This window comes from Agrilus planipennis, unplaced genomic scaffold, assembly GCF_000699045.2.
Source record: "Agrilus planipennis isolate EAB-ADULT unplaced genomic scaffold, Apla_2.0 scaffold63, whole genome shotgun sequence".
Lineage (NCBI taxonomy): Eukaryota > Metazoa > Arthropoda > Insecta > Coleoptera > Buprestidae > Agrilus > Agrilus planipennis.
The window spans coordinates 140,655-156,636 of NW_020439363.1; the positions used below are offsets into that span (position 1 = coordinate 140,655).

Genomic DNA, 15,982 nt, shown 5'->3' on the forward strand with positions numbered 1-15,982 from the left:
ATTATTGGGATGAAAAATGTTGAAACACGTCCAAAAACTAGTATAACATTAAAAAAAGGGATCAAAATACCGCCTAATAAGATAATTGCCGAACAACTTGTATATACACCGTGAAAAACAATATATATAAATAAAATTTCAGTTATTAAACGGTCCCTAGCAATCACCTTTACCTTAACATTTTATATTTCTTACCTAAGAATTGCCTAGCACCTTGGATGACAGCCATACTGGTATTAAATAGACGCTACCTACAGGCGATTGTCAAAACTAATTTCTAAGCACTCTTTGTTAAAGTATCGTTGCTTAAAAAATGAAGGACTCCAATTATTATTTTTTTGTTTTCAATGTTCTTCTTTACCTTCACTTTAAAGGAAAAATGGAAATTCTTTTTTTAATTTTGTACATGGTGTGAAAGAGCGTATTCATAGGATTTGCAGATCCAGAAAAACCTTTCGATAATATTGTATGTGGGAAGAAAATAAAATAGTTAAGGTTGTAGGGATGAGATTCAAGGATAGAAAAGTAATATATATTTTTATATTAAAAAGTACACATGGACACAAATAAAAAATATATCTACATGTGTATAATACAATTTTATGCTTCACATGCTCCTTTCGAGGTAACAGTTACCGTTCCTCTGAAATCAGTGGGCTGGTCAGGATCTAAATCGCCAATCTAGAAATAAATTGATTTGTCTCAATCACAATTAAGCATTTAAGGGTTTTAGAACAGGACTTACCATGTAGTCCATTTTTCTACTCTGTTCGTAACTGTTCACCTTTTCTTGAACATATAATCTGTGATTCGCATCCGATGTAGACTCCAGTAAAGGACTTTGTTCAGAGTCTTCGGATCTCCATGAAGCGCTAATTCCGCTGTCCGATAAATTTTCGTTATTTTTATTACGACCATTTTGGCAACCACAAAATATTAACGTTGGTATTAACTGAAATTATGAACTGATTCATACGTCTGCAGACATTATATGACAATATTAAACATTTGTCTAAATTTTAAAAAAAAATTGGGACAAGACAATCAAAAATACCAATTGGAAATTACAGATATCATATTTGAAAAGACGTTTCTGAAAATGTGATCATTATGAGTGTCTAATGAAGGCTAATAATAAAATTTTACGCAACATCATTTTCAAAACTGCTGCTACTCCATATTGCAAAAAAATAAGATATTTCTTTAAAAAACCAATTTAAATAATTTATAATAAAAAACAATTAAATATAACAACTTGTAACAGAAATTTACCACTAAAAAGGTCATGGCTGCCATGACAGTTGCAGCTGTAGGGAATCCATAATACTGCAGTAGTATTCCACCCACTGAGGGCCCCACGACTTCACCCAATGAATAAACACTTGACCAAATTCCTGCCACAATGCTGTAAGTTGCTAAAGATTCACTAAACCCGGAAGCTCTAAAATAATAAGAAAACAGATAATGGTTTTGCATAATTACAAAAAGAAATAGTAAGAGTATTATATATTACGTACAAGGCCCCTTTTAGAACGCATTGAAATGTTGGAAGCAGGGCTAACGCGACCGAAATTCCCATTCCAGAAAGGGCAAGCAGATTCAACCAAATAGAACTGAAAATTAAAAAAAGAACATGTACAGAGTTAACTTAGGCTGGTTGTCCACGATGCCGATCAGACTGAGACCGGTTGGGAGAGTGACTAAAGCAGAATAATCCGGAACGGATCGGAAGTATTACGTCCGGTAAAATCACGTTGATCAGTCAACCAAATTCAGTTTTTCGGTAGTAGATATTAAAGACTAACATACGTTCATTTCGGCTTCAGTCTTATAGGCGTCGTGGATAATCTACTTTATGTTGTAGGTCCTTAAAACCTTGTGCAAAATTTTTGTATTTGATAATATGCAAAATCGGATTACAATTAATTTAAAATAAATTCATCAAAAAGATCTGAAAGCATCTGTTATTTGTCTTCATACCCCTTTCAAAGAATTGTTACCTACTGCTAGGGGTGTAGTGAGATTGTTACCTTTCCAAAAAAGGAAGAAAGGGACAAGGTCCTACACATAGCAACGATATCGTATTCAGGATCAGACCCCATACCATCATAGACCAGTGATCTTGAAATCGATCACACAGCCATCCCCATATGGGACTAAATATAGCGTAAATGCTGGAAAACATTAGGAAAATCAGTCCCACCTTTTCTGGTTGTAAATTAAACTGAAAGATTATAGAAGATGCATTTTCGGGAAATTATTAAAAATATATACACACTTGGCGTAAATGGGGTTCCAAAGTGGGATCCAAAAAGCCCCATGTACTGGAAACAACAACCACAACACAACACGTCAGTATAACAGAGGGCGCTTTTAATAGTTTCCACATTGATTCTTTTTTCGGATTAAGGATTAAATCTAGAAGTTAAAGGAATAGTAAAATTGTATTATTGTCGTGCTACAAGATCCATAACATTAAGCTGTTAATAATTTTCGCTCATATTTACAAAACAAGTTTTGGTAAGTTTTTCTTCTTTTCCTTAGTTTAATCTAAGTCAATATAAGGGCAAAAAGGACTCATCAAAGTACCTTAAAATGCCACTTAAAATCAAATAAAACCCTTTCTGTATTACTAAATTTTAGACAAAATTTTAAAAATAGTGTAAAAACAGTAGTAGGTGTTTTTCTTTTAATTACCTTGGCTAGGGGGAAGTAAAAAGAAGTTCAATGGTATTACAGCAATCATGGCAACCCCTAAAACAAAAAAAGGCATCTCGAATCCACCGAGCTGCCTAAAAGTTTTTATTGAATTGCAAAAAAAGATTAAATTAATTGAATTTACTTTCATTTGGCGGAAATTTATTGTAGAAACTAAAATAAAATCACTTGTAATTTCTACAAATTTTGTTATCTGCTTTACATATTTTCTTCTGAAGTTACAAAATTAATTTTACAAGTAAATGTTGTAATTTCTGAAACTCTATAAAAGTCAAAAAGTGACGAAACATTATCTACTTATATAAAGTGTGTAATATAATTACATACTTTTACAACTTTTTACTTGCAAAAATATAAAATGTTGTTTAAACCATTTAAGGATTTTCGATTGAAATTTGAAAAAAATATGAATTTTGTGCGAGTTTGCCAAATAGCTTTAAAAAAGAACTATCTGTAATAAATATATGTAACATACCGAGTACAGAAATCCACCGAAAGCAGGTCCTACACTCATTCCTAATCCAACAAATGTTTCTAAGATTCCCTGAAAAATAGAATCGTTGCAAATTAATTAGCTGCCCACTACCAATACAATACTTCAATTGTTTAAGACTAAAGAGGGGCAAAGTCAAAATCTAGAATATGGTGAATAAACTTACCAAAACGGTGCTAATATATTCGGGAAAACAGCGTATTACAAATACATGGGTGGCTGTGGAGAATGCACTTGCTCCCAAAGCTTCAAATCCCCGAATTGTGAAGCACAGTCCCACGAAAGAAGTGTAATCATGAACATATTCGAGTGCGCTAAACAAGTGTTCTTTTTATTAATCCACTTTCCAAAAACGTATTTTTTGATTTAATTAGAAGCAAAATGAAAATAGAACTTAGGTTTGGATTATAATAATATTTTCAAAAAAAAAAATTGAATTAAGCATTCACATTGCTTTAAATATTAAATACAAGATAATAATAATTATAATTTGTTATTACCCAAAAAGAATATTACAAGTTCCAGCTACAAAAATTCCTGAGATAAATAGAAACTTGGCCCCAACTCTTGGAATCTACAAAAAGAAAAATAAAGGTACCTATTTTGAAAAAAAAATTTAAATGTTGCTGGTTCTTACAATTTTTCCAAACAAAGGCGATGTAAGAAACATAACCAGTGCATAGAAACTAAAAACGAATCCTGAAAGTGTATCGGAGAGTCCTTTCTCTGCTGCCTCTTTTGGAAAGAAAGGAGCCATTATAGACATTGAACAGAAACTCATAAAATTTACGAACGATAAGGAAATCAATGTTACTTTCTGAGTTGAACTAAAATTTTTCAATACAGATCTGTGGATTTGAGAGTTAGTTCTAAAAAAATAAAAAAATTAATTCAAGTAGGTACTACACTTTTGTTAAAATATAAGATGCAGGACTTTATATTCATAATGGAACAACATAACATTAAGATATAGTGTAAGAAACCTTTAATAAAAATAATATTATAAAGAAAATTTTTGATGATCAACATTAAAAAAATTGTGAAAATGGGTAGTTTTTCCCGACATCTCATCTTTTTTGAACTGAATATTGGAGAGAATTCAACATTTATTATGCAAAAAGAGCGAGATGATCAAATATAATAATTTAAAAAATTCTGGATCAACTTTTGAAAAAGCTTAATAATAGGTTAAAACAAATAGACTTTCATACAGAATTGAAGGAAAGATTAGTCGCGAAAAATAGGCTACTAGTTAAGAAGATTAAATTATCATATTTTAATTAGTAAATCTTTTTATAAATCCTTTGCATACACTTAAATTATTACAATTTATATATACTATCTATTTTTCATGCGTGAAAATCATTTTGAATCACATGACTTTCATTGTTGTTTATTTGAATTGTAGTATGAACTTTTACTTGCCTTAGCAGCCTTTCCTGGATTCTCCTTATCTCTCCTGTTGTGTATGTGTCATTTATATGACTCAATGATTTACTTCTAGCAATATGAGCAGTTCTAATATTGGTGGAATTCAAACACCAACATTCTGGTTCACATTTTTGCTCTAAAGCTACTGCCTCTGAATTTAATTCACTTTTAGATAACTCCTCGTGCGGCATTTTCTAATTTAACTACATGTAAACAAAAATTAATTTAAAAGATTAATTCTTATAACAAATTCATGGATATTAATAAGGTATCAAATAAAATTAAAATCAAATCCTATAGGGTTAGAAGCCGTTTATTAAATACGTTGGCCAAAATTTCGTCATTTTGTGCCCCTCACCCCCCCAGATCAGGCTGCGTCACGTTTTCTGCAACTCATTAACATATATGTTAAGTCTCAAAAGCCAGGCACCCTCCTTCCATATGATAGCGATTAATAAGGTATAAATACTAATAGAACGAAAAAATCAAATGGAAAACTAATAAGATAAGAAAAAATTAAAATAAAATTGATAACTGCAAACGTAACGCTTCCTTGAACCTCCCTCCCCTTTGTCACATGTTATTACGTTAAACAATACTCCTCCTCCTTGTTTGCGAACGTTACTATGTAAAATGTGTTTTTTATATGTTAGAAGTACAAAAAGAATATTGTTAAATAATTAATTAAATAACATTAAACACAGTTTATGATGTAATTTTATGTAACATGTACAAGCAAGTAATTTAATGATTTACATATTTACAACTAATTTATATTTTGTTTTAAATACTAAAACGAAAAATTAAAGTAAGCTATTTTTTAAGGACCTTTTGTATATAACTAATTGCATTAAAAAATGTGGCTGAATGGTGCCTATACATATTTATTTTTATAAAAAAAGCAATAAGTTGAAGGTGGTTTATTATCAATATGACATACATACCTGTTCAGAATTATGCACTTCACTGCAATAAAAAATAATAACAATAACATTAAACGTAGATGCAATTATCGTAATTATTTGATAAAATTATTACGCAGATTTTAATGAAATAAAATTGTTTAGTTTCAATGTGTACTGCGGTTTTATCAAAGTACGTATCACAGTGACCTTTACGTGTTTTGTATTACGAAGTGTGTTTTAGACTGGATGAAGTCGTATAAGATTTACACAATGTACGAGAAACACAACATCGATTAATTACATACAAATATGTAATCAATAGGCGCATGGAAAATTTAATTAAAGATCTATAATCTGTACTCCAATTCCTCTGCCCTTTACTTTGTTTATGTACAAAGGTACACGATTATTTGTAAAAATTTTCCTATTACTTACACTAATTGTGATAAATGTGTTGCATTTTATATTAATATAGTTTTATAACTAAATGGAGTAGTATTTAAAAATATAGCAGAATTAAAAAAAAATGTTAGAGAATTGTAGGAGACTTGACTACCAAAAATTTTAGGATGCGGCAGACTTGTGGATCATTTCTTTTAGTATTATCGTGAACATACACAGAATACAGCATTATATGTAAAAATTAAAGTCTTATTGCTTTATCAACATCTTTAAATATTTGTTCAAACTTCATTAGGCAAAGAATTTTTCATGTAACAAGGTTTTTTTGTTTGTTCTTCTTCCCCTCTATCAGCCACTGTGAGCTTGAAACTGTTAACACCATTACTTCGAATGCAAGTGAAAAATTTGTTTAATCATTTTCTTTGTGTTAAAAATTGTTTGAAAAATTAAATTTAAAGGAATTGTTTGTAAATAGGTATGCAACACATCGTACACTACAGCATAAGAAATTGCTGATACTAACTACGTAATGCTACTTTGCCTTGTGCTGACAGCACTCATAATTTCTTTTATATATAATATTTGAATATTTATTTTAATAACTAATGTACTAAATAATTTAATAAATTAAGCTTCAAAAGTTGATGCTGACGAATTATGCATATATTTATCGCAAATGAGAATGTCTTGTTACGAAACACTTTGAATCAATGGACAAATTCTTTTTAACATGATGATGAAGCTACCGTGGATAAAAAAGGTTGGAAAGGGAGAGATATAATTGTAGGACACCCTTTGAGACGTGAAGGGCTTTTTTGAAGCATATTAGAAGCAGATAGGGGGGCAAAGAGAGAGAGAAAAACCTTAATTAAATTCTTATATAGATAGAAATGGGGGATGTTGTAGTTTCCGGGAAGTGTGAAGATTCGCTCTCGATATGGACTGATAATCCTCTAATGATGGTCAAAGGGGAAAATTCAATTACTATAATTGGATATTTGGATAAATACAACTTATAACTAAATATTAAGTTTTCACGTTAAACGTTTCCTAGTAAAAGTGGCCCCTACAAATAGACCGACAAAGAGGGGTGAATTCATATGGAATCTTAAAAGATTATTATGATTGACAATTATTTTGCTGCAAGTACAATAAGGAATAAATGAAGTACTTAACGACTTTTTTTATTTATTCAGTCAATTAGAAATACCTAATTATCAATAAACCAAATAATAGATAACTGCGTAAGATGGATTTTATCAATAAGCAAACAATAAAACACAAAAGAAGTATTACAAAAAAATATATTTGCGTTAATAAAAATAGTCACAAGTATCTGTTCAATATGTTATTATTATTAATATTACTTTTTTTAACAATTCATTTGTTGTTGCCGAATAATGTCGTTACTGACTGCTTCTTCACAGTTGCGGTCCTTGTAATTTCCTGTACAGGGTGTGTCAGCATTGATACCATATTTAATGGTAGCGTCACTGTTATTGGTTTTGCTCATGAAGTATGTGAATGCTATTATTGCCGATATCACATTAAGTATGGCCACTATTGTAGATGTCATGGGGAAACCGAATTGTTGCAGGGAAGCTCCTCCACTTACTGGACCAAGAACTTCCCCAAAAGCGTACACACTCCCCCATAAACCTGACACTACACTCTGTGTGGCCAAACCTTCCCCAAGACCTCCTTCCCTAAAAACAAAAATAAAAACATCGCTTTTAAAATAAAAACCAAGATCAAAGAATAGCACAGGGTTGGGTCGCTTTTAACAAAAAGAAATCACTTTTTTGGGCTTTATGGAAATCAATAGACGAAATACGTTTGTTCAAGATACAAAGAAGTGAAGGTGTATGTCAGCCAGTCTTTGCTTTGGGTTGAAGGCCTTATAATGATGATGTTGATGGCGACTGAGATTTGTCAGATGGGCGGAGCTTAAATAACATGGCGGAAGCAAGTATACATCAGTGTTTTGTTCGACATTATGTATTTGTATACTAGTAGCGTAATGTCAAAAAAAAAAATATTAGCAGGTTTAACTTCTTGTGTCGGTGCAGAGCAGAACCTTAATAATTGATTCATCTCAACAATAATTTTATTTTTAAAACCTCCGATACCGTATTGCTTGCATGTTTACTACGACAATTCGCTAAGAATACCTTTTAGAAACCGCTGGTGTAGAGGGTATTTTGTATAAGTATTTACATTAATCGTTAAATACTTGAAAATTACGTGTCGAATTAAAAAAAGAAATGGGCAAGTATGTCGGCAGATTTTCGTAAATAATCAGGTGGTCTTCTTTTTTAACAGTATCTGTAGGATTATGTATGTGGCGAGCTGTATTAGGTATATCAGGATTTATTTGTTTTCATAATTTTCTAAAATTAAATAATGACTAAACCTACATAAATTTTTGAAATTTTATTTTAGTTGGATGTAATTGTTTTATGTAAGAACTTATCGCTTTCGTTGGCACACTGTGTGCTAGGTAGTATATTTTTAACAAGAACTGTTAAAAGATTTCAAGGTCAATAACTACTCTATTTTTTGAATTCAGATCATTACTTACACGCATCCGTCCAATAAACTTTGCATTGTTGGCATTAGACTCATTGCAACAGCTATTCCGAGTACGGCCACGGCTCCGATGTTAAGCCATACTGAACTAAGCATTAAAATAAACCAAAATAGTACAAAATTAACTTTTTATTTGAATAAATGTATGATAAAAGAAATTAGTGAAGTTGAAATGTTTGGTTGATTATAATAATCAATAAAAATGTCTTACTCTTCCAAAAAAACGAACATCGGCGAAGGTCCTAAAAATAGTAGGCTTATTCCTGAAAAGAGCAGCCCTGTTGGCATCAAGTACCAATAACAATTAAAGCTATCGGTTATCCAACCGAAAAATGGACTAGAAATACCATACATAGCCGAAGTAAGTAAAAATACCAAGCCAACGTTTTCTGGGCTCAGTGAGAACTGAAATAGTTTCAAATAAATATCTAATTAATACAGAAAGGCACCCTTTAGTGTTAATAAAACATAAATAATTAATGACAATGATTTAACTTTAGGAAATTTTGAATCAGCACAATGAAACCAACACTAATTTGGTACTAAGATCAAAAAGATTAATTGTAATCTGTGTAAAAGTTATAACAATATTTCGAGTAAATTCGAGTTAATTAAAGTAGAAATTACAGGCTTAAATTCAAAAATTAACAATAAACAGTTTTATTTGTTTGGTTTGACAGAATGAGACAAAATAGCGGAGCAGTGACGATAAGAATTAAAGAACATAAATAGGTGGAGTGTTAGAAATGCTGTTCAATTCTACTAACACCATCAAATATTACGTTAAGATTAACACATTTTAGGCAGAGAAAATGTTTAACTTTAGAATATAGGTGGATTCTAAGTAAGTTTACATTTAGAAAACTCTTGAAAATAACCGGTTAGGTCAAGAGTAAGAAAAGAAAAAAGTAAAATGACAAAACTCTCCTAAAATTTGGTGAAGAATTTAATAACGCCGTTCTTGTCAATATTTTTGTATCATTCTTGTATTCAGATGTTTTTGTTTTAATTAGTTTCCGATGTTTTTTGTTAAGATCGTTTTACTAATTTATTTAATTAGTATTATAACAGAAATAAATGATCATTTAATTTGATCTGACGATTACTTATTGTTGGATATGAAAAGGAGACACGCTGATATAATTTACTAAGTAGCGAATAAACAACTTTATCAACCAACGGATGTACATATTGTATGGTTAAAAAAGACAATTGCCCTATTTTCTTTTTTTTTCGTCAGTGCGATATAAATAGAGTCGAAAATATTTTGTCATTTTTCGTTCTAATATAAAACGTGACCATTGCATTAAATTCTTACTTTTCTAAGATGGGGTTCCAACGTTGGCTCTAAAAAACTCCAGGTGATTGCAACTACAATGATTATAAAACAAGTGATTAATACTGATGGTATTTTTAATGTGTTTCGGAAAGATACTTCCTTCTCTTCATTTGAATATTCTGCAACACAAGATGTGATTACTGTTTTTTAAAGGCTTATAAGGTAATTGCAAACCTTTGGATGTTGATAACAAGCACAGGTTCAACGGAACCATTGCTATTGTAAAGCTACCGACAACATAAAAGGGCAGTCCAAAACCTCCAGCCTTTCTAGAAAAAGACAAAATTATTATAGAATAATTAAAACTACTTATTAACTTATTGCTACTTTTTTGAAAGTATAATAACCACTTACCGCGAATAGAACTCCACCTATTGCTGGTCCTACACTTAACCCCAGTCCAACAAACGTTTCCAAAATACCCTGAAAAGTGTTTTCATTTAATTGTTGCTGTTTTATAGTTTTAATCAATCTGTTTCATCTTTGAAATAAAAAACTTCTATTTTGTATTGAATATTTATGTACAATCTGACAGTTTCTATTTGATTTTCCGTGGTCCTTCGAGCCGAAAAGATACTTCACGAATGAATTTTAAAACTCACCCTTACAGCACCCGCATTATAAGGGAAAATGTTTACAACTGCAACATAGCCGGAAACAGAAAACGCTCCAGCTCCAAGAGCTTCCGTTCCCCGGATCACAAAGCATAAAATCGTAAATGTTAATGAGTCTTCTACATACTGTATTAATCTGGAAGTAAAGTAATTGTGTTAGTACTTACATTCGCTGTCACTATTTTATTATTTATATACGAAAATCAGTTTTTATTTTTGTTTAAAGTGTGAATTGTTTTAGTATTTACTTTTGCTGAGGTATTTGGTTTTGTTTGAGGAATTTAATATGAAAAATATTATTTTTTTATTGACACAAATTAAAATGCAAATGAGTAATTAATAATAAAATGTCACGGGCATGACTGCAATGAAGGTCAATGCCAAAAAAGAGATTGTAAATATTTATAGTGAGTGCGTTGATACCGGATAATGTTTGACAGTACGTATAATACATATGTAGGTGTTGAATGGGGTTTTAATAATCCTGTTAATTTTAAGAAATGCAATTTTCTTTATTTTAATTGTTTTTTGAGGAGATGTAGAAATAGCTTAAGAGATATCCACATTTAATTAAACAGTTACACTAACTCACAATTGTGCTTTTAGGGGCATTTGGTAAGATAAATCGGAAATTAAATTTTAGGAATTCTAAGGGGGTTGTTAATTTATAATGTTTTTGTATCATGTTTTTTATGTTATCGAATTTTTGTTAGAGTTTTACTAAAAGAATATCTTAATATAACCTTTACTCTGGGTTATGTTATTGACTTTTAGAAATTGTTTTTCGGATAAATAACGTATAAAAAATTGTATACTATGTTTTTTCCATTCAGAAAACAGCTAGTGTCGTGTCATCAATCAATAAACACTTGAATAGAATAGATGCCCACACGTGGGAGTGATTTTTATTTGCCTTTTTTTTGAGTTGTGCTATCTGACTTTGGGGGTCAATATTTTACATTTGTTTATATATAAACAGGCTTTTATTTTGCCAAGGACTTTGAAGTCTGCAAACAACCGGATATTGAGAGCTAGGACATCTTTCTAATTATTTACAGCTATTTTTATATTTTAGCTATAAAGAGGGTCAAATACCTATAATAAATTGATTGACGATAAATCAATATCTTGAAGCAAAAATGTCTAATCAGCTGGTTTAAAAGTCAATTTTCTCATTGATAAAAGCGATAACCAAAGTCAAAATTTCACAAAAACAAAAATCGATCTCGCAAGAACAAGACCAAGGCTGAATGTGCTAGTCCAAGACAATATATGTCAGGTAGGTATTCTTGTTTTAACCTTGCATAAATATTTGTTAATTTTACGTTGAGGCAGAAGCAGAAACTTCGTCCCTCTCTAGCGTATGTGCACTGCGGGGCTTGACCCTCTCCCCAATTCTACGAGACCGGNATATGGTTTTATCTCGTAAATGAAAACGTTGCTTTTGTACATTAAGTCAGAATAAAACAAAGATTTTCCAGCATCTTTCCTTGTTAGTGATGCAGCGGATTTATAAGTTAGATTAATTTACTTTCAAATCCAATAATATACATTTCACGTTAAAACGATTGAGTTATCCTTAATCTTTGATACTTACTTAAAACAATAATAAATTTCGCTAATCCTTAGTCAATTTCTATAGATTTTCAATATGAATATGAACGAATTTTGAAATAAAAAGTTTGCTATTAAAAGTAAAAGAAATCAAGTCAAAATCGTGTTTTATATTGAAGAAAAAGTCTTCAAATAGAAAACCTTTCTAGTTCAACCTCATACAGCCTAGCACCTGATAACATAATTTCTTATAAAAATGTAAAGAATTGTCCTTTGGGATACATTCTTTTCTTTTATGTGGCATAGTTATCAAAGGAAAGTCTACTTTTATTTTTCTACAGTAGAAGTGAGGACACTTACCCGAACAATATGTTGCACACTCCAGAAAGCAGAAGTCCTCCAATGAATACTGTCTTCAGTCCAAATTTAGGCACCTTAAACAAAAGAAAATAATACTAACGAACAATACCAAACCTAATTTTTAATTTAACAATATGAATAAGACTTATTTAATAACGTATAAAAAACTGAATCAATCACTTACTAATTTTCCAAAAATCGGCGAAGATATGAATATGACAAGGGCGTAAAAACTAAAAACAAAGCCAGCGACAGTTTCTGACATCCCCCTTTGACTACTTTCCTTGGGGAAAAACGGGGCCAATATGGACATTGAGCAATAACTGACAAAATCTACAATTGATAATGATACTAGAGCTAGTTTCTGTTTTAATGTAAACTTCCTTTTCGATGGGTCTATCCTGAAAAAAGATTTAAAAGGGTTGTAATTCTTCAGTATTTGAATTGTTTGTATGAATAAAAGTCATGATCAATACCATCGCCTAATTATTCAATGTTTAAGGATTCTACTATTGTAAGATGTGAGATAGGGGGCGGGGGTATATTCGTAATTCGTACATATTCATAAATTTTTCTTTCGAACTTTTACATTTGCGAATACAGTCGCCAAATTTTGAATATCAACTTTTTCAGCATCGTCTATCGAAATTACAGCTAGAGGACTCAATTTTTTTTGTCAATATTCCTCAGGGAACATTTAATTATGTATTTTCAAATTTTGAAAGACTTTTCTACTTTGGCAATGATAATTGGAATGGTCAAAGACAGACAGTAAAGCAAGCTGTGACAATTTCAGGAAAGCTATCACTCGAGGAGTAATTTCTTATCACAAAGAAAGCACTCCTTAAAAGACAATCGTTGGACTGAAATGATGTCTGAAACGAATTTTGAAATAAAAAGGTTGCATNCAAACGTCTAAGCGGTAAGGAATAAAACTAAAAAAAATAGCTAAAATCATTTCAGTAATTCTTGTACGTGAGCACAACGGCAGATTTATTTGTATAGAAGATATTTATCCTAATTTAATTGGAAAATGTATAGCATTCTCTGTCTGTAATTGTGTTAATTTATTTGAACTATTTGACATGATAAAATTCGCCTTTAGTATCCAGTTTAGAACTAGTTTAAATCAGTATAAGTAAACGTATTCATATACATTTTTTGTAAACAAATATCAAATCGTATAATAATGTTTAATTTAAAATCAACGTTATTAACTGTATCAGTACATATTGTACCATCACTATTTTATTTTTCAGCTTCAGGGTTAACACAAATTTTATCGATTACTAAGAATTATCAAAACAACCACGCATTCAATTTATACACGAGCATATGTAAGTAAGTGACCCATAGACTAAGTCTAATGTCAAACAAATATGGTTTTATCTCGTAAATGAAAACGTTGCTTTTGTACATTAAGTCAGAATAAAACAAAGATTTTCCAGCATCTTTCCTTGTTAGTGATGCAGCGGATTTATAAGTTAGATTAATTTACTTTCAACTCCAATAATATACATTTCACGTTAAAACGATTGAATTATCCTTAATCTTCGATACTTACTTAAAACAATAATAAATTTCGATAATCCTTAGTCAATTTCTATAGATTTTCAATATGAATATGAACGAATTTTGAAATAAAAAGTTTGCTATTAAAAGTAAAAGAAATCAAGTCAAAATCGTGTTTTATATTGAAGAAAAAGTTTTCAAATAGAAAACCTTTGCAGTTCAACCTCATACAGCCTAGCACCTGACAACATAATTTCTTATAAAAATGTAAAGAATTGTCCTTTGGGATACATTCTTTTCTTTTATGTGGCATAGTTATCAAAGGAAAGTCTACTTTTATTTTTCTACAGTAGAAGTGAGGACACTTACCCGAACAATATGTTGCACACTCCAGAAAGCAGAAGTCCTCCAATGAATACTGTCTTCAGTCCAAATTTAGGAACCTTAAACAAAAGAAAATAATACTAACGAACAATACCAAACCTAATTTTTAATTTAACAATATGAATAAGACTTATTTAATAACGTATAAAAAACTGAATCAATCACTTACTAATTTTCCAAAAATCGGCGAAGATATGAATATGACAAGGGCGTAAAAACTAAAAACAAAGCCAGCGACAGTTTCTGACATCCCCCTTTGACTACTTTCCTTGGGGAAAAACGGGGCCAATATGGACATTGAGCAATAACTGACAAAATCTACAATTGATAATGATACTAGAGCTAGTTTCTGTTTTAATGTAAACTTCCTTTTCGATGGGTCTATCCTGAAAAAAGATTTAAAAGGGTTGTAATTCTTCAGTATTTGAATTGTTTGTATGAATAAAAGTCATGATCAATACCATCGCCTAATTATTCAATGTTTAAGGATTCTACTATTGTAAGATGTGAGATAGGGGGCGGGGGTATATTCGTAATTCGTACATATTCATAAATTTTTCTTTCGAACTTTTACATTTGCGAATACAGTCGCCAAATTTTGAATATCAACTTTTTCAGCATCGTCTATCGAAATTACAGCTAGAGGACTCAATTTTTCTTGTCAATATTCCTCAGGGTACATTTAATTATGTATTTTCAAATTTTGAAAGACTTTTCTACTTTGGCAATGATAATTGGAATGGTCAAAAACAGACAGTAAAGCAAGCTGTAACAATTTTAAGGAAAGCTATCACTCGAGGAGTAATTTCTTATCACAAAGAAAGCACTCCTTGAAAGACAATCGTTGGACTGAAATGGTGTCTGAAACGAATTTTGAAATAAAAAGTTTTTAGTGAGAAATCTCGAAATTATTTCAAAATGAATGTGATACTTGAATTAGTCAAAATCGTTTTTTAGATGTTTAAGTTTGAAGAAAAAGTCTTCAATTTCTGTAATCTTTGATGCCCCTTTATGTTGGGAAAAGTTAAGTCGACAAACACTATTCACCGACATTCCCCTGCAATAATTTTGAAATACAAAGACACTAGAATTTTTTTTCTTTGGATCACCTTGTTATTGAATTTTAAAAAATCGAGTGTTACAATCTTGTGAAAGTTACACAAAATAATTCAAGAATGTTTATGGAAATAAAGACCAAGTACAGGAAAGGGGGGAATGAAAAACTCTGAAAAGAAATTCAAAATAAATATAAGAAGGAAAATGAAATACGAATATGAATCTATTACTTTTCAAATCAATATTAATTTAGTTTTTATTATGGTCCCCACTATTTGAATGCATAATTCCAAAAAAACAAAGTCTTCTAAAAGTAAAAGATGATTTTCCAATTTTTTAAATATCCTCGTATTTCCAGCAAAACTCTTGGTCCGCAGAGTAAATTCCAATATCAGATGAATCTATCAAAAAAGCACGAAAAATTATTTTAAAATCATGCATAATGTAACTTCAAGGATTCAATACACTGACTTTGAAGTAATCTTCATCGCTGTCAATGTGATGAAGGAAAAACAGGAAGAGAAGAAAGGGAATCCTTAAGACATTGTGTTTATTTCCATATGTAGAATATTTGTGTAATTAATTAAACAAATTAAATTTTAATTCCCAAGTTTTACGTTTTCTT

At 30.6% G+C, this 15,982-nt stretch overlaps 2 protein-coding genes across 3 annotated transcripts in view; both read right to left on the reverse strand.

The window, feature by feature from the left end:
• Window positions 1-541: 541 nt before the first annotated feature.
• On the reverse strand, window positions 542-5,800 carry LOC108734158 (MFS-type transporter SLC18B1-like). The gene is made up of 13 exons (XM_018465586.2): window positions 5,587-5,800; window positions 4,637-4,845; window positions 3,849-4,080; window positions 3,712-3,785; window positions 3,378-3,525; window positions 3,194-3,262; window positions 2,698-2,788; window positions 2,279-2,418; window positions 2,031-2,224; window positions 1,518-1,613; window positions 1,273-1,441; window positions 746-952; window positions 542-681 (listed from the first exon to the last, which is right to left on the reverse strand). Exons 2-13 carry the CDS (start codon window positions 4,831-4,833, stop codon window positions 601-603), a joined length of 1,698 nt encoding a protein of 565 aa, XP_018321088.1. The 5' UTR covers window positions 4,834-4,845; window positions 5,587-5,800; the 3' UTR covers window positions 542-600.
• A 1,436-nt stretch (window positions 5,801-7,236) lies between these two features.
• The window catches only part of LOC108734130 (MFS-type transporter SLC18B1), an 11,390-nt gene continuing 2,644 nt past the window's right edge, over window positions 7,237-15,982 (reverse strand). The window contains exons 2-10 of one of the 2 annotated variants that reach the window (XM_025978801.1): window positions 14,471-14,687; window positions 14,287-14,360; window positions 10,480-10,627; window positions 10,232-10,300; window positions 10,052-10,142; window positions 9,857-9,996; window positions 8,750-8,943; window positions 8,531-8,626; window positions 7,237-7,655 (exon numbers count right to left, since the gene is read on the reverse strand). In XM_025978801.1, the coding sequence (XP_025834586.1) occupies window positions 7,322-7,655; window positions 8,531-8,626; window positions 8,750-8,943; window positions 9,857-9,996; window positions 10,052-10,142; window positions 10,232-10,300; window positions 10,480-10,627; window positions 14,287-14,360; window positions 14,471-14,687 (1,363 nt within the window). In that variant the 3' untranslated portion in view covers window positions 7,237-7,321. Of the gene's footprint in view, window positions 7,656-8,530; window positions 8,627-8,749; window positions 8,944-9,856; window positions 9,997-10,051; window positions 10,143-10,231; window positions 10,301-10,479; window positions 10,628-12,405; window positions 12,480-12,589; window positions 13,044-14,286; window positions 14,361-14,470; window positions 14,688-15,982 lie in introns of those variants that run through there. The other variant, XM_025978802.1, reaches the window with a different exon arrangement.